The sequence below is a fragment of the Spea bombifrons genome, chromosome 8 (assembly GCF_027358695.1).
Source record: "Spea bombifrons isolate aSpeBom1 chromosome 8, aSpeBom1.2.pri, whole genome shotgun sequence".
Lineage (NCBI taxonomy): Eukaryota > Metazoa > Chordata > Amphibia > Anura > Pelobatidae > Spea > Spea bombifrons.
In genome coordinates, this window is record NC_071094.1 from 45,005,695 (window position 1) to 45,023,210 (window position 17,516).

Below are 17,516 nucleotides of genomic sequence, written 5' to 3' on the forward strand. Positions count from 1 at the left end.
TGATGCTTTATGGCGACGCTAATGAAGTCCGTTCCTCCATAGCCTTTCATTAGTCAGAGAGTCGGACGGGGTCATTAAGACTGAGCCATTCTATTGTTTCCCACAGGCAGTATGATATGGGGGGGGGTTGTCTAGTAATTCGGGATCGGATAAATGAGCGAGAATCATACAAATAGCGGATATGCAGCTGCCTCAAAATATATTATGGGGCAAAAACTAAAAACATGGGGTGTAAGCCGGTGGATTGGATGATAAGGACTCGGACCCCTTGCACCCGGTTAGGAGAGGGGTTATAGTCCTGGTGCGGAGCGCTGGGGATTTTAATTTTATTTTTTATTTAATTAAGAAATCTATTGCTTGGTCACTCACATCAATCACAGCACGAGGAACCCATTTCATAGCAAATGTCACAACAAGGCAATTCTTAAAATATCGTTTGTTTTTTTATATCCACAAAGACAGCGTAGTGAGGAAAAGCCGTGTATTCATTCAAAACATTTACAAAAAAGAGAATTTCTGACAAAAGAGCGAGGTTCGCCCGCTAAACAGCGCCGGGCATTCTTTAAAGGGCCAGTCCCGGTACAATAATAGCTGTTTTTTATATATTTTTTTTCTCTGTACAATCAGAAGCTGTTTTTTCGTGTTTCGTTTTTGGTTATAAGACTATGTCAGTCTATCCAGGCACAGGTTAAAAGTGTTTTTTTTTCCCTTCCCTTTCATATTTGAACGTTAACTACGAATCTGGAGTACATGATATGCTGAAATTAAGCAAAAAAAGGGTTAAAGGAGAAATTCAAAAAAACTATTAAATTAAATAACAAAAACAAGTTATTTTGAGGAGAGGACACACCTAAGCATATACTAAAAACATAGGTATATATTTCGACCCACTATAGTGGGACTGCCCCTTTAAACACGAACGTCTACATAAAAAGCTGAAACTCCTAGAAATCCCTTAAATTGAAAAAATATATATATTGCTTCAGAAGTAGTTGAGTTGCGCTACGGCCGCCCAGCATGTTTAAAACGATACTGAACGCGAAGAATGAGCATTACCGGGTAATACACTAACGCATGCCCCCCCCCCAACCAGTCAATGGTATGATCCACAGACGACTAAGACTGGTTGGCGGGCGTTATATATCGAGCCACAGCCAATCAGAATACTTTATTTCTTAAAGTCACAAGCCCGAGCTAAGCCGCCGAGCGACAAGTCGGAGTCCTCGAAGCGCAGAATTCATTCTGATTGGTTTAACTAAAATACCCCAGGCTGGGGGCTCAAAAAGGGGGGGGGGCAGGGGCAATAGATAATAGAATGAAAGAAAGAAAAAAAATTGCCTTTTTAATTCCAAAAATCCGGCGTGGGGTCGAAGGTGAAAAGATTCCGTCATTTTCATACCCAAGATCCTGTGGGTGGGGGGCGGATTTTCCGGTTGCACCGCTGTAGTAAAGGAACCATAGAGCTTTATATTATAGCACGGCACTGCAAATAGTACGGGACGCTTTAATTCTCAAACGGGGGCAAAAAAAGGGGAGAAAAAAAGAATTCATTGTTGCCGTGATGTACCAACCGTGGCAGTATTTTTTTTTACTGTACTTCCTCCCCAGTCAGCGAGCGGAGAATCGTTACCCTCCCCGGGGTATCTCAGTACCGTTACAGTCTCTGGCGAGACGGCCCGGGGGAAGGAGAGGCAGACGTTGCAGAGGATTGTGGGATGGCTGGCGTTGCTCGCCCTCCATTGCTATGGCTTACGATCCCGATGACTGCACCAGCAGTAAGAAGGCAAAGAGAAAACATGTTTATCCGCCCCGTGGGGACGCGCTGAGGGCCCGGGGCCCCACGGCAAACAGTCAGAGACGTGCGCAGGATTTCCCCCGCCGGAGGAAAAACGTTTCTACCCCACGGGGGGCGACTCTTTCAGCGGAAAGTCTGTGACGTCCCCTCCGGCTTCTCTTCAGATGGGAAGTTATTCCCGAATGCTGGCCGAGTACGAGAACTGCGGGAAGTGAGCGCGCTGCTCCGAGTCCAACGCGTCCATTTCATCATCTGCCGGGGAAAGGACCGGGGTGAGACGGAAACCGATACATGCACGGATTAACAGCGAGGCGTTTAACGGGTTAAAGAGACAGTCCCGTGTAATGTGATCTAATGACAGCGACGTGTTTAATGGGTTAAAGAGACAGTCCCGTGTAAAGTGACCTAATGACAGCGGCGTGTTTAATGGGTTAAAGAGACAGTCCGTGTAAAGTGACCTAATGACAGCGCCGCGTTTAATGGGTTAAAGAGACAGTCCGTGTAAAGTGACCTAATGACAGCGCTGTGTTTAATGGGTTAAAGAGACAGTCCCGTGTAAAGTGACTGTATGACATCACCGTGTTTAATGGGTTAAAGAGACAGTCCCGTGTAAAGTGACCGTATGACAGCGCCGTGTCTAATGGGTTAAAGAGACAGTCCCGTGTTTAGCGGTTACTCACATCGGTCCGGCGGGGTAACGGTTATCGTTTGAGCCGTGAACTCGTCGTCGAAGTATCTCGTGTCTATCTCCGAGGTGACTTGAGGTTTGAAGGGCGGCGTTAGCTGCGAGAAGTCGGAGAGAAGAGGATTTTAATGAGCGAAACAAACGGCCCACGGAGGGGCCGGAGCCCGGTGACAGACGATTCAAGGAGCTCAAACACGTTTAGAAAGTAAAGATTCTCTCTCATCCTGATTGGCCGGATCTTGTGGATTTTTTTTATATTTTGTTTATCGGTGTAAGGGGTTTGGGGGTAGTTTTATGATTTATATAATTTTATGATTTTTTAGTGGTAGTGGTAGGGCTAAGGGGCACTTTTTAAAATGTGCCTTTTTTTATTGTTTTTGCACGGTTGGCAGTGTGGCTCGAGACCCCCTGAGATTTTTTGATGCCAGTGATCTCTGAGTGTGCAGATTCCTCATTCTGGTTATTCAGTGATGTCATGGTGACATCACTGGCCCCTGATAAATTTCACTTTTTTTATTATTCAATTTAATATTGATCGTTTTTTTCCTCCCTCTCCTGATTTTTCTGCGCTGGTCACAGGGATCTCTATAGCTCTGCATTACTGATCGGGATACACGTGGTCAGCACCGACACCTCCCGGATCGCGGGATCGCGCATGCCTCGTATAACAGGGTACAGGCGCTCGCACCCGTCGCTAAATCCACGGCTCAAGGATCAATACGAATGGAAAAGGCGAGGAGGATACTCGGGCCAAAAGATACCACCCCCCCCCCGACACGGAAATACACGACGGGCAAAGACATCTGCACCCCCCCCCAGGGCAAAATCCCAGACCACCGAACGTTCGTTACCTTTCTCTGGATGACGTCTTGCCAGTTAACAGAACTAAAAAACCGGTGGGCCATCACTTCCTCGGCATCGCTGGGACCCCCTCCTAGCCTGCAAAATACACAGGAAAAGGTTTAGTTAAGAAGCGTCCTAACGATCCATATATATAACGCAATACAAAGCCACAACCTGCAGGCAGATCGGCCCCCGTCCGGCCCGTCTGTCTGTCCTGCTGTAAAGACTCAAACCTTAATCAGTCGTTGGTCTCGTCTTAGATTCAGGAGCCGTATGTCTATCCCGCGCATGTTTAATACCCTCACTGTATTACCCTCTACCACCTCTGCTGGGAGGCTGTTCCACTTATCTACCATGCCACAATCCATCAAGGAGAGCGACTGTCACAATGTAACCAGAAGCGATCCACCGGGGAGAGCGGCTGCCCGCCGACCACCTACCTCTGCTTGGGATCCTTTTTCAAGAGGCCGGCAAGGAGAGACTTGGCTTCGGGAGACAGAGTCCGCGGGAAGCGGATCTCTTCCATCAGGATGAGTTCAAACAGCCTCTCGTGATCCTGGTTGTAGAAGGGGAGCCTCCCGCACATCATCTCGTACATGACGACCCCGAGCCCCCACCAGTCCACCGCCCGGCCGTAGTCATTGTCTTCCAACACCTGGGGGGGACAGGAAGGATCTTTACCCATCGCTCGTTAGAAACCAACGAGATCCCGACACACGGAGGCGCTCGCCGGTTACCTCCGGGGCCAGGTACTCCGGGGTGCCGCAGAAAGTATTCATGGTGGCGCCAGCCGTGACGCCCTCCTTGCACAGACCGAAATCGGTAATCTTCACGTGACCGTCTTTATCCAGCATGAGATTCTCCAGCTGAGAAGGGAATGAAAAACCTGGATTACCCAAGAGCCTGCCGGGCGACCCCCCCCCCAGTATAACCAGTAAGAACAGCGCGTGCGGACATAGCGGGAAGACCCCCGCAATGGACATAGCGGGAAGACCCCCGCAACGTTACAACCTCCGATTCCATTACTGAATCATAAAATGATCCCCCGAACATTGGATCTCATTGAAAAGAAAAGAAAGTGCCTGAATATAAGATGACCCTACGGGGATACATGTTTATGTAGAGTAGGGGGGAGGACTGGGGGGTAATAATGTGGGGTGATAAATTGAATCCATATTTCATGGCTCGGAGACGAGCAGCACATCTTTAGGAACCCGGCCCATGATGGTCAGTCTACCTTAACGCAGCCCGAGGATCATGGGATATGTAGTCCAGCTCCTGTATACAAAAGTGCTATATCTGAGGACCAGGGGTCTGAATTAAAGATGACCTCGATTATAAGGCTAGGTGACTTATATTCAGGCAAATACTAGATTATTATTTATATATTTGCAGCCAGCAGATGAATGGAAGCTTCCGGTGCGACGCGGATCACGGAGCCGGACTCATCCGGGAACCGAAGGAAATGGAAGTTATATTTTTTCTGTTTTTTTAATAATTTTTGGTGAATCTGAAAATTGTTACGTTGGAAAGATAAAGCGCAATACTTTATATATTATATATATATATGTTATGTACACATTATATATACGTTATATACACATTATATACACATTATATACACCCGCGTACCTTAATATCCCGGTATACCACGTTTCGAGAATGGAGGTACTCCAGAGCGGACACGATCTCGGCGCCGTAGAAGCGCGCCCTGTCCTCGGTGAAGACGCGCTCCCGGGACAGGTGGAAGAAGAGCTGGAAGGTAAAGGGGGGGGGGGATTTAATCGAACGGAGGAGCTGGCAGCGGCCCCCGGATAATACGGAGACGAGCGCAGAGGAGAAAAGGTGGGTTTTCTGAAGCTCACCTCCCCGCCGTTGGCGTATTCCATGACAAAGCACAGCCGGTCGCTGGTCTGAAACGCGTATTTCAGCGCCTGAATGGGGAGGAATAAGTCAATATTAAAGAAGAATAAATAAGCGTTTAAAATGATTCTTAAATCTCATTAAAGATAAACTCAGAGAAACAGTCAGAGCTGTAAAAATAACTACTTGCCTGTGGCAGACTCAGCATTTTCTGATCAATTTCCTACTATGAAGTTCTCTCCCTTTCTATACAAAGGCTGCCTAACGGGGAGGAATAATCCTGCAGGTCCCGAGAACAGGTAGTTAAGACAGCTGCTCCCTCGGGTAGATATAAGGGGGTTCCTTACACATCTATATAATGTACGGGGAATCTGCTCGCTTTACATGTTCTGTTTTAATATAATCGTCATATAGGTTATGGGATGAGTGACAGATCCTGTACAGCAGGGGAGGAATAAGAGCGCGGGTACCGTCAGGAAAGGGTGTCGGGTGTTCTGCAGGACTCTGCTTTCTGTAACCGTGTGAGCCACTTCATCCTGAAATCAAACAAAGTCAGTGAGGTGGGATTCACAGACCGGACCCCCGAGCGGCTGCTCACGGGAAAGGGATGGAGAACGCAGTCGTATATACGAGAGAAAGTGTGTATGAGAGAGAGAGAGTGAGAGAGAGTGTGTATGTATGAGAGAGAGAGAGTGAGAGAGAGTGTGTATGTATGAGAGAGAGAGAGAGAGAGAGAGTGAGTGTGTATGTATGAGAGAGAGAGAGTGAGAGAGAGTGTGTATGTATGAGAGAGAGAGAGAGAGAGAGAGTGAGTGTGTATGTATGAGAGAGAGAGAGTGAGAGAGAGTGTGTATGTATGAGAGAGAGAGAGAGAGAGTGAGTGTGTATGTATGAGAGAGAGAGAGAGAGTGAGTGTGTATGTATGAGAGAGAGAGAGAGAGAGAGTGAGTGTGTATGTATGAGAGAGAGAGAGAGAGAGAGAGAGAGAGAGTGTATGTATGAGAGAGAGAGAGAGAGAGAGAGAGAGAGAGTGTGTATGTATGAGAGAGAGAGAGAGAGAGTGTGTATGTATGAGAGAGAGAGAGAGAGAGAGAGAGAGAGTGAGTGTGTATGTATGAGAGAGAGAGAGAGAGAGAGAGAGAGAGAGAGAGAGAGAGTGAGTGTGTATGTATGAGAGAGAGAGAGAGAGAGTGAGTGTGTATGTATGAGAGAGAGAGAGAGTGTGTATGTATGAGAGAGAGAGAGAGAGAGTGAGTGTGTATGTATGAGAGAGAGAGAGAGAGTGTGTATGTATGAGAGAGAGAGAGAGAGAGTGTGTATGTATGAGAGAGAGAGAGAGAGAGTGTGTATGTATGAGAGAGAGAGAGAGAGAGAGAGAGAGAGAGTGAGTGTGTATGTATGAGAGAGAGAGAGTGAGTGTGTATGAGAGAGAGAGAGAGAGAGTGTGTATGTATGAGAGAGAGAGAGAGAGAGAGAGAGTGAGTGTGTATGTATGAGAGAGAGAGAGAGAGAGTGTGTATGTATGAGAGAGAGAGAGAGAGAGAGTGAGTGTGTATGTATGAGAGAGAGAGAGTGAGTGTGTATGTATGAGAGAGAGAGAGTGAGTGTATGTATGAGAGTGCGCGTAGAAATGAAGTGCATCCTCTTGCCTTATCGATGATGACTTTCTTGCGCAGGATCTTCATGGCGTAGTAGCGACCGGACGCTTTCTCCCGGACCAGGATCACCTTCCCGAACGTCCCCTTCCCCAGCAGCTTCAGATAGTCGAAATCATTCATCGTCTGCAGAGAGAGAGAGTCTCAGACCCGAAGTGACAGCCTGCGCAGGATAGAGAGCGAGACCCACAAGCGTATAATCCGTTGCCCGGTAAAATACCCACCACTTTGGGGCGTCCTTTGGACACGGCCACATCCATGTCCGCGGTACTGGGGGCGTCACTGGGAGAGACGCAGTTGAAGTCCATCGTCTCCTCTTCCTCGGCCTCCTGATTCTTCAGGCTGTTGGCCACGGTTTGGATGGCTATCATCCACTCCTCCCTACAACAAAGACGGAGGAACGGGAGGAACGTTACACGGAGACGCCACCTTCCGATCCCGGAGTATTTCCGCCACGACCAACATGGCCACCCGGCGACGTGCAGAGATACGGAGAAGGATAACGTCGCGGCCACGTCCCCTGGAACCCGGACGAACCCATCCATCCCATAATATCTGAGCGACCAGCAGAAAGGGGCACGGCTCGGGAACGCCCAAAATGCCGCGGCGGCCATGTTTAAAATGGGCGAAATACCTTTCCTCCGGGGTATCCACGTGAAACGTCCGCTCGATAACCGTCGTCCATTGCAGGCATCGGATCACAAACGTGTTGGGCCGAGGGCGCTCCGTCTTCATGAGCTGGCATTCTGGGGGAGAGAGAACCAAACGACACAAGATGACCCCAAAATATCCGCACCCCCGGCAAAGACCCCCCGCGCGAGGACCAGCTCCTCCCGATACCCCAAACCCACGAGCCTCTGCCACGCTCCTCCGACGCCGGCGGCCATAACCGCGCAAGCCAAGCGTGCCACTCACCTCCAACGGAGAAGTTATTGAGGGGAGGCAGGGTAGGGCTGTGCTCGGAGGTCTCCGGCTTCTCTTTGTACCCGATGAACGAGCCGTCGCTCTTCAGAAGAAAGTATCGAGGCCTCCATGTTTTTATGTATTCCCCTACAAGAAGAAAGAGAGACTCAACCCCAGAGTAAAGGAGACCCCAATGTCCCCGCCATTACTACCCGGGGGCCCTAGGAGGGGCCGGCCCTTAAACACGTCCCCGCCATTACTACCCGGGGCCCTAGGAGGGGCCGGCCCTTAAACACGTCCCCGCCATTACTACCCGGGGCCCTACGAGGGGCCGGCCCTTAAACATGTCGCTGTCATTACTACCCGGTGGCCCTAGGAGGGGCCGGCCCTTAAACATGTTGCGGTCATTAGCACCCGGTGGCCCTAGGAGGGGCCGGCCCTTAAACATGTCGCTGTCATTAGTACCCGGGGGCCCTAGGAGGGGCTGGCCCTTAAACATGTCGCTGTCATTAGTACCCGGTGGCCCTACGAGGGGCCGGCCCTTAAACATGTCGCTGTCATTAGTACCGGTTGGCCCTATTTGGACGCGGTTTCAGGAGCCAGCAGCTCGCTAGCTGTCCGGGGGGCCCGGGGACGGGCCGGTATAACGAGCGACCCGATTAGTTGCTATCTTGGGAAAGCCGTGTCCGGTTACAGGAGTTGGTCGGCCGCGTGGAAGGTACCAGCAACGGTGGCATTAACCCTTTCTGTGCTTACGATCTGAGCGACGTGTTTTATTTAAATTAGGCGTCTATTCCGGGCTTGTACGGGGAAAGCGGACTTAACCCCCGCACCGCCGGCTTCGCCAGTTGAATCGGGGAACCCTCCGACCCAGGAAGGAGAATAATATTATTATTATCATCGCGGCGGACGCGCTCGCTATCACACGGGAGAGGCTCGCGCCGTGAAATCGGAGCCTCCGGGACGAGGTGCGCTTGGAATCCGGCTCTGGTATTTCAGGAATCCGAGATCGAGATACAAAATATCAGGGGGCCCTGAAGCACAAAAACATCCGAGCCCTCTGATTGGAGCAAACGGGGAGGATTCTTATTGGTTAGGGCGACATCCGACCGACTTACTCAGCCAATAGAGGCTTTGCTCGCACCCGTGGTCCTTCCGACCCCTCCCACCGATGCCCTAATATCACAGCGCCCCCCCTTTAGTCTCCCGTACAGAATGTTTTCTGCCGTCCAACAGCCTGAAGCCGAGAGCTAGAATTCCCTCGCTGGACTTGCCTCTACCACCTCTAATGGAAGGCTGTTCCGCTTATCTACAACCGCCCCAGTAATTGTTGAGAGGGAGGAAAAATTTAACATTTAGCGCCAAACCCTCTCGTTCGGGGAGACGTTACGTCTTTTGCACCCCCGCCATGCTTTTTGCCCCCCCCCACACATTCATACACCACCTACTTCACACTCACCTCTTTTGTGAAGCCATCCTTCCTTAACCACCATCACCTCGTTCATGGTGACGCCGAGAGGAAAGCAATCAATGAGGAAACCGGGGCTTGGAAACGCGGCGGCGGCTCTGGGGAGGAAAAAAGGAAAAAAAAAAGACAGTCAGGAGCGAACATTTATGAAACAGAGATCAGCGGTGTGCGGTTTAGACGGCGACCGGCCCAAATCCGGAGTGTTCTCCCCTTTAAACTCCCCCCCTGCCACGGCAGAACAGAGAGGGACGAGTCTTACAAACACATTTACCCCCCCAGACGCTTAACCCCTTCAGGCCCAGGGGATTTTGGGACCATCGGTAGATAATTAGCTGAGAATTTAGGATGAGAAATTTAGTAAAAACTAGCCAAAATTAGAAAAAACACCAATTTTTCATATATTTCCCGTCTGAACGCTCACTCCTGCACCGCTTAGATTTTTTTGCACAGGGTACGGATTTATTCCGCCCGCCGTCTCAATCCGCAAATCCTTATCTGCCTGGACTCTGCCTCCGAAAAGCATCGATAGTCCGCGCAGGGATCAGGCGCCGGGCGGAGGAGGGATGCCCCGCGGCCCACGCAGAATAAATACTGAGACAAACATTACACTTGGGGTCACCTGATGGTGTTTTTCTCTGTCCAGCCGCTCGGAACAAGCAGACGGGATCATTGGGCACGGAGGGCCGGCGGGGGGGGGGGAGACAGATGGGCGAGCGGAGATAATCCTAATTATTGTTTGGACAGCGGATGAGCAAACAAGCCGATCCGCGCTCTCCTCTCTCACTGGATAGGTGGAAGTGCGGACCCTCTCCTTCGCCGGAGGGGGGTCTATAAACCGTGCAGACGCGAGCCGTAGGGGCCGCCGCGCATGAACCCCATGGCACTGCAGCATGCTTCCCGGGGGCTGGGGGTCACTCACAAGCTCCATAACACACACGGCGCAAACCCCGACATCTTTACGCAACCCGTAGAAAGTATAAATATAAAAAGAAACTTCTGCGGGGGCATCCAAAGCCAGCGACAGAGACCCCCCAACAACAAAAAAACCAAGCACTACGGTATACGATGGCGCTATACAAATAATATCCCTATTTTACCTCTAAGGAAGAAATATAAAGCCACTTATCCCCCCCCAGCAAAGCGTTAGACGCCCCCCTACCCTTGAACTAGATGGTGGTAGTAGATACGCGTGCATGCGCCCTACTATAACACGCGGACTGCACGGGAGAGGAGCCCGAATTAGAAAGGGCCCCGGGAAGACAAGGGCCCCTATGACAGGGGTTACTAGGCTCACCCTGCCCCCGCACCCCCCAGACCAGGGCCGAGGAGGGCCTCAGCGACCGATCCTGTAACCTTCCAAATTCCTGAAATGCCACAGCACAGTTTGCCACGGCAACAGCACCTACTCCTGGGGGCCCCCCGTCTCGGCACCAGGAAGTAAAGGGGTTAATAACGCTAATTATCACAGATTGCTAAATGTGTGGATCTAGGGTGAATCAGGAAGAACACGCGTGTGCGCGGCTAACTAAACTAAAACCCCGCCGCGGAACTGACCCCTGACAGTCCATGAGACCGCCTCGGCCGAGGTCCGCGCGTCACGTAATGCGGTCCCCCAGCGTCTGCATTACAAAAGCAAATAGAATCATAAGACGGGGGGGGGATAAATAAGGGAATAATAATGATAATAACAGAAAGCAACAAATTCTAGATTGCAAGCTCACGAGCCGAGCCCTCTGTACCGGGCCGTCTAAGCCTTTGAATGTAGGGACTGTTAGAAGCGCTGCGGGAATTGTTGGTGCTATATAAATAATAATTTAGATTTTCCTATGGACTCTGGGTCCGGCCGAAACAACAATATCATAATAAAATATATGTCCAGTATCCGGTTTCCATAGTAACGCTTTGTCTTTAAGTCCTCAAGGAAACCCTTGGAGCTCCGCAGACTCTCAAACCGCTCCGTTTCGTTCCCGAGGAGCTCCTGACGGCTTCCCCCGGGGGGGGCACTGAATATTATATAAGAATTGGGCATTAGTTATTATTTATCAATGTATATTATTCTATATTTTATGGGAATATCGAAGAGGTTTAATTCTAAATTATTTTCGGCAATTTATTGAAGGAGACAAAACAAACGGTTAAAAATAAATCACCGGATGATTGGTTGTCTGGTGAAGACGTTCGGTGACACCGTAAATAACACGCCGGCGGCAAAAGGGAGAAAAGGAAGTCCGGTGGGCAGTCAGGGGGCCGGCTACCAAACCGCGCCAAGCGCGTTAACGTCCAGCAGCGGCGGGGAAAATATGATTTAGAAACCTAAAATGGGGTAAGAAATTGGATTTTAGAGAAATTTGTAGGGGAAGCTGTGAGACCAACAACTAACCGGCTCATCACGCGATGAAATACTTATATGCAACCCCCATCACATTCAGCCACCTGCAGTCCACATTATCAGATCCGGCTCACCGGCCGCTGAAGTCTGGATACATTGTATACGGGGGCCGGGAAGGGCCATTATACCCTCCGTGCATGTAGTGGTCACTGGCTGAGTGGCGAGGGCTGCAGCCCTAATCCGCTTTACGGTGCTTGGGCCTTAATGTAGCTGGCCGGGGGGAAGGGTACCCTGTATAGGGCTCGAAGTACAGCTAATACCCCTCCCCGCCCCCACACACAGGCCTCAGGCGGCGTAAACACCCACAGGCCCCTCACAACCGGCTACCGTACCCCACCAGTGGCCCCTCGGACACAGACCGGACCCCCGAGGTGAAGCCCCTCTCACCTGCCGGGCTCAGGCTCCTCTCCGCCAGGCGATTCCCACTCTCATGGCTCAGTCCTCACCAGAGGCGCTACAGGGAATGGAGGCTGCAGGACCCACCTACTTCCGCCGCCAGTAAGCAGATCACCGGAAGCAGAGCGGCCGCCATCTCTACTGAGGGCGAACCAACTCAGGGCTAAAGAGGGACTAAAGGCTGCGGGTATCTCCGCTTCCGTCACACAAGGGAGCAGGAAGGACCGTTGCCGCCATCTTTACTGATGGCAACGCGTTATCGATACATTAAATTGATAAAAGAGGAGAGCTGGTATCGTGTTAGTGTAAAAACACAGGAGAGAAGGAGAGTCACGTTGATACCAAATCCTCTCAGGTCTCTTCCTCAGGCATATTATACCAAAAGACACTTAATTGAGTCACCTGTATTAAAGCAGGGAGATCAGCCATAACATACTGGGATCAAAAGCACCAATTGGGAGCCTTTTATATATTTAATGTAGAGTCTGAATATGTCACCCCGATAATCTGCCCCTTCACCCTGAGATGGGGCAAAAACCCTGAGAGTTCCAAGGCAAATATGCAGTGACCTCCTCCAAACATACGGTTTGCCCCAAGTGTTCCCCCTAGAGCAGTTACTTGCCCCTCTGCTGGAAAACCAACCCGCGCATGCACACAGGAACCCAAGCAGTGCAGGGTCTTATGTCGGTTCACGGGGGGGGTCCCATTACAAGTAAACGCAGAACGTGGGGGCAAAGTCTCTAAGCTAGGGACTGTCCTGAGAAAATCAAGACACGTGGCAACCCTAGATGTTTTATGGTAAACCTCCATTCATTGCCCCCCCTGTTCTGGCACTGGAGAGGTTAATAACAGCGTGCGCTCTCGTATGCCTGGATTGCCTGCGGAGTCTCTCATGTGGCGTCCGCGGACCCCCAGGCGAGGGAAGAGCGCTGTTTGTTGTGTGCTGCTCCCCGCGCCGTGTTTACATCCTGCACACCTGCTCAGGTGTTTGTGTCGCTCTCAGCATGCGCGAGTACTACGCCGGGACACCGCGCCGGCCGCGCCTCCCATTCACACTCCTCACTCCCGGCTTTGTTTTCATTACTCTGCCGGAAAATATTTACCCTGTAGTGTTTCCTACATCCGGAGCGAGCGAGAACGAGCGTGTTTACTCTGTGTGTGATAAGGAGCAAGGTGATCCGGGGAGACCAACACGAGCACAGAGACACAGTGTTTAATGGGTTAAAGAGACAGTGCCGTGTAAAGTGACCTAATGACAGCGACGTGTTTAATGGGTTAAAGAGACAGTGCCGTGTAAAGTGACCTAATGACAGCACCGTGTTTAATGGGTTAAAGAGACAGTCCCGTGTAAAGTGACCTAATGACAGCGACGTGTTTAATGGGTTAAAGAGACAGTCCCGTGTAAAGTGACCTCATGACAGCGACGTGTTTAATGGGTTAAAGAGACAGTCCCGTGTAAAGTAACCTAATGACAGCGCCGTGTTTAAAGGGTTAAAGAGACAGTCCCGTGTAAAGTGACCTAATGACAGCAACCTGTTTAAAGGGTTAAAGAGACAGTCCCTGTGGCTTTTTAATGACTGTAATAAATAAAGAATGCGCGTGGTTGGCATGGTTGGCGCGGTTGGCACGCAGACAGACAGACCGCACTAAAGAAGTAGTAGAGGTCATTACCTTGTTGCACTACACCCAGCAGCATGTGCCCTGTCCGTGCCTCCTCCGTGGCCTGTTGCCCCCGCTCTGCCCGCTTCTCCCGGGGTCACGTCAGTCCTGCTGCCGGGGTCGCTGCCGGTTGGCTGGTGCGGCTGTGTTTCGGGTGATAAACGCGTCGGCCGGGCAGAGGGAGGGGCGAGGGTTGTTTGTTGGCAGATTACCTGAAACGCACCGTGTGCCAGGTGTTACCCTCCTCCTGCCCCGCGCCTCTGTTATTACCCCATATGTGGCCCTTTTATTGTTTCTCGCAACGACCGTATATTTATTTTCCATCCCATTAGGAGCCACAAGGAGCATCCGAGACGTCCTCTTCTCAAGAAAGGGACCTCTGAGGCTTCTCCACTTCTATCATCAATGAAGAATGCGAGGAACTCGTCTGATTGGATACGAGAGATCAGATGCCTGCGGTGGGCAGCAGGGGATGCGCTGAGGTGGGTGCAGCAGGTTCCCGGCGCCCAGGAGCCCCCTGTTACAGAAGCACCCGGCGGGGTCACCACAGCAGTCTCAGCAGCTCTCACGTGGAGTGAAAGGCTTTGCAGGCGAGATGGGCAGATTCTCAGCGTTTTTACCCCAGTCTCGGGGTGCATGGAAAGATTCTAAGCGTCACACAGTCTGATTTAACGCATTTTGTCATTAAGGGGTTAATAAAATCTGAGCTTCCCGGTGTTTTTCTCCCTGCTTTATCACAGCTGGAATCCCTGCTTGAACGCAGGTGACTTCATTCTGAAGTCCCCCCCCCTCGGTTGCCATATTTTTAATGGCTGGCAGATGTAAAGTGCTGCCCCCTGCGGTATGTTGGATGTAAAGCAGGGTAATCCCCCCCCGTTTATACGCCCCGCAGCCTGCAGGGGGCAGCGCGTTACCCGTCAGCAACATCTGGAAACCATGTGTGTCCCGCGAGTCATAACAATGTAATCGGCTACTAAATGGTTAATCCTTTTAATGGAAAGGTCCTGGGTTTTGTGCTTGAGTTTTATTTACGTCATCAGGACAAAAAGGGGTTAATCTTATTAACTCCATAGAAATAGTAACACTGTTTGTTTACGATCTCCTGGTGCATAAAAGGTTAATGCCCTCCAAAGTCTTATATCTCCCATCACTGTCTTATTCCTCCCCGGCAGGTGCCTTGAAATAACATCTAAACGGCTTTTCCCGAAGACGTGTTCAGGATATCCAGGTACTGCGAGGACTGTGCCCGCCCCTTCCCACCTTGTCACACCCCTCAACACAGGTGTGCCAATTAGGACACCTGATATTTGGGGGGGGATCCCCCCCCCCATATAAATGCCAAATCACATAAATATCGGTAGAAAACAGACATTTCCTCAAATACGCCTCCCTTTGTGTCTGAGGGTGATAGGAGTTTAATGCCAGCAAGCAGCCATAGATTGTAAGCTCTTCTCCTTACTGGACGTTCTAACAGCGCTACGGAATCTGCAGGCGCTATATAAAGAAATGGTGGCCGAGCGCACGTCCTGCACGGTATATAAAAGTTCACCTGTCCGTTTCCTATATACCGCTATAGGTTGGGGGCGGAGCCAGCTAATTAATATGCAAGCTTTGCCAGCTAGCGGCCCAGCGGTAGTGTAGATGAGTGAATGTAGTTACGGTGAAAGCCGTGAAGGTGATAATGCCCTCGGAATCAGACAGAACGTTGCCAGGTTACCCCGGCGTTCACAGCAATCGCCACAATCGGTTTTTATAGATATTTTATTTCATTTTATTAACATGGCCTATAAAAAAAGTGTATAAAAAAAAGGCACAATTTGCGTGTAGAACAAAAAAAAAAATCCCCCCAAAAATAAAAATGCTTCTTTTGGAGGAAATAAGTCGACGCGTGTGAAGGCTTGCGTGTGCGCGGAAAAGAGACACGCGAACGGGAATCCGGTCACGCCAGGGGGTCTGCGACGTGTGTCATAGCAGCTGCTGTACGGCGTGATGGCCCCGGCGCGGCAGACATGCGCAGCTGCAGGAAGCTTCGCGGGGTTAAATCCCAAGGTTAATTGCAATATACCCGGGGGGGGGGGTATTTATATATATATATGCAAATACTTTAACCTGTTGCTCTCCAGGCAGGTGGATTAACTAAAAGTCCCACTATCTTCTTCAGCAATTAACTACAACTCCCAGAATGCCCAGCCACCCGCACGTTCAATGAGCTGCTACAGATAAAGAATTCATTCATTTATTCCCAAACTACAAGGTTTTGGGGGAAAAATACTGAATTCCGCATTAAAGAAAGAGCGTTAAATGCTCCGATAGGTGATATGTCAAGTATCGCCCCCCCTGATGATCTATGGGGGGCCGGGGGGGGATCAACACTTTTTAACCCGAATTTGGGGGTTATGAGCTCCGTTATCTCAGCTCCCCTGTCTAAATGGAGAGAATGCTTTGTATTTTGGGGCACAACGACTGATTTTTAGTAGCGGGGGTGGGGTCGATGAAAATCTTTAGAAACCGTTACATATAAAACGCGACTGATGGTTAAAAACAAAGCCCCCCCAGAGAAAACTTTTTGCCCCGTCTCCATCAACGCTATTCCTGCAGCTGCCCCGATGGGGTAACTGCAGCTCCCAAAATGCCCGTGGAGATGGATAATGGCGGAGAGGGGTCCCATATCCCCCCCCAGTTATAAAACATATATATACCGTATTAGATAAAAGGGTTTAACGTATGGGACCCCCCCCCCCGGGGGCGCGCAGCTTCTGCCCCGACTGCCCAAATATCCAGAGAAATAAATACACTGCCCCCCCGTTACGCCCCCGTGGGAAGCCCCTCTCGGCGCAGGATGACGCGCAGGGGGGCCGCGGGGAGTCTGAGGGTCTCAGTGCTGAGAGGGGACGCAGTAGTTGTGCTGACGGGACAAGACGAAGCCGCGGGGGCACACGCACTCGTAGGACCCCTCCGTGTTACGGCACTGACCGTTCACACACAGCAAGGACAGATCCTCCGCTTCGTCGCACTCGTTAATATCTGGAAAAAAGCAAGAAATGGGAAATTTACATTTTCAGACCCCCTATTTTGGCCATCGCTGGACTCGCTGACGTCCCTTGCCAGGCTGCCCGTAGAAGACTCCGGAACGGCAGAGAATCCACCGCGGCGCTGTGGAGACCTCATGATATCCCACGGCGTCACGCAACACGCACTCACCTATACACGCCATGCGCGTCATGTCCAGCCTGTAGCCGTCGTAGCAGTCACACGTGTAGCCCTCGGGGACTCGGATACAGCGGCCGTTCTCGCAGCCGTTGAGGATCCCGCACTCCTCGGCCTGCAGCCCCTCGAACTGCTCGTAGCGGTCTGCGTGAGGAGCACAAAGGGGCACGTTATCTAAACGGCACTTTTACTGATACTTTTTATTATTTTGTAACATTAAACAATTTGCTCATACAGTGAGGGGATTTAAACATGCATGGAACAGCCTCCCAGCAGAGGTGGTAGAGGGTAATACAGTGAGGGTATTAAACATGCATGGGATAGACATACGGCTCCTGAATCTAAGACGAGACCAACGACTGATTAAGGTTTGAGTCTTTACAGCGACAGGGGACTAGACGGGGGCCGGATGGGGCCGATCTGCCGGGACGTTCAGAATTTTGATTATGAGGCTTCTAACCGAAATCGTTTATTTCTAAACTTTGTAGAAGGGACACATTTGTGAATTTTAGAATTCTAGGGATTATAATGGATGGGGGGGGGTAAAACTAGTTAATTTCATCTAAAGACATGAAACGAAGGGTTATTTTTCTTGGAATGTGTAATAATTGATGTGCGTTTAATGATTTCCCGATGGGGAGAAATAATACTCG

General features: G+C 50.6%; 2 protein-coding genes across 3 annotated transcripts in view; both read right to left on the reverse strand.

The window, feature by feature from the left end:
• Positions 1-464: 464 nt before the first annotated feature.
• AKT2 (AKT serine/threonine kinase 2) lies at positions 465-12,119 on the reverse strand. Of its 2 annotated transcripts, XM_053473057.1 has the most exons (15): positions 11,989-12,108; positions 11,363-11,525; positions 9,204-9,310; positions 7,757-7,891; positions 7,476-7,587; positions 7,066-7,222; positions 6,836-6,967; positions 5,657-5,722; positions 5,189-5,257; positions 4,956-5,078; positions 4,061-4,189; positions 3,764-3,978; positions 3,332-3,419; positions 2,476-2,578; positions 465-2,047 (listed from the first exon to the last, which is right to left on the reverse strand). In XM_053473057.1, exons 3-15 carry the CDS (start codon positions 9,247-9,249, stop codon positions 1,968-1,970), a joined length of 1,455 nt encoding a protein of 484 aa, XP_053329032.1. In that variant the 5' UTR covers positions 9,250-9,310; positions 11,363-11,525; positions 11,989-12,108; the 3' UTR covers positions 465-1,967. The 2 variants fall into 2 exon arrangements, with proteins under 2 accessions (XP_053329032.1, XP_053329031.1); XM_053473056.1 differs by lacking the exon at positions 11,363-11,525 and having other exon boundaries at positions 11,989-12,119.
• Positions 12,120-16,466: 4,347 nt separating this feature from the next.
• The window catches only part of LTBP4 (latent transforming growth factor beta binding protein 4), a 33,195-nt gene continuing 32,145 nt past the window's right edge, over positions 16,467-17,516 (reverse strand). Inside the window, exons 29-30 of the mRNA XM_053473561.1 lie at positions 16,858-17,007; positions 16,467-16,680 (exon numbers count right to left, since the gene is read on the reverse strand). Of these exons, the coding sequence (XP_053329536.1) occupies positions 16,532-16,680; positions 16,858-17,007 (299 nt within the window). The 3' untranslated portion in view covers positions 16,467-16,531. The remainder of the gene's footprint in view (positions 16,681-16,857; positions 17,008-17,516) is intronic.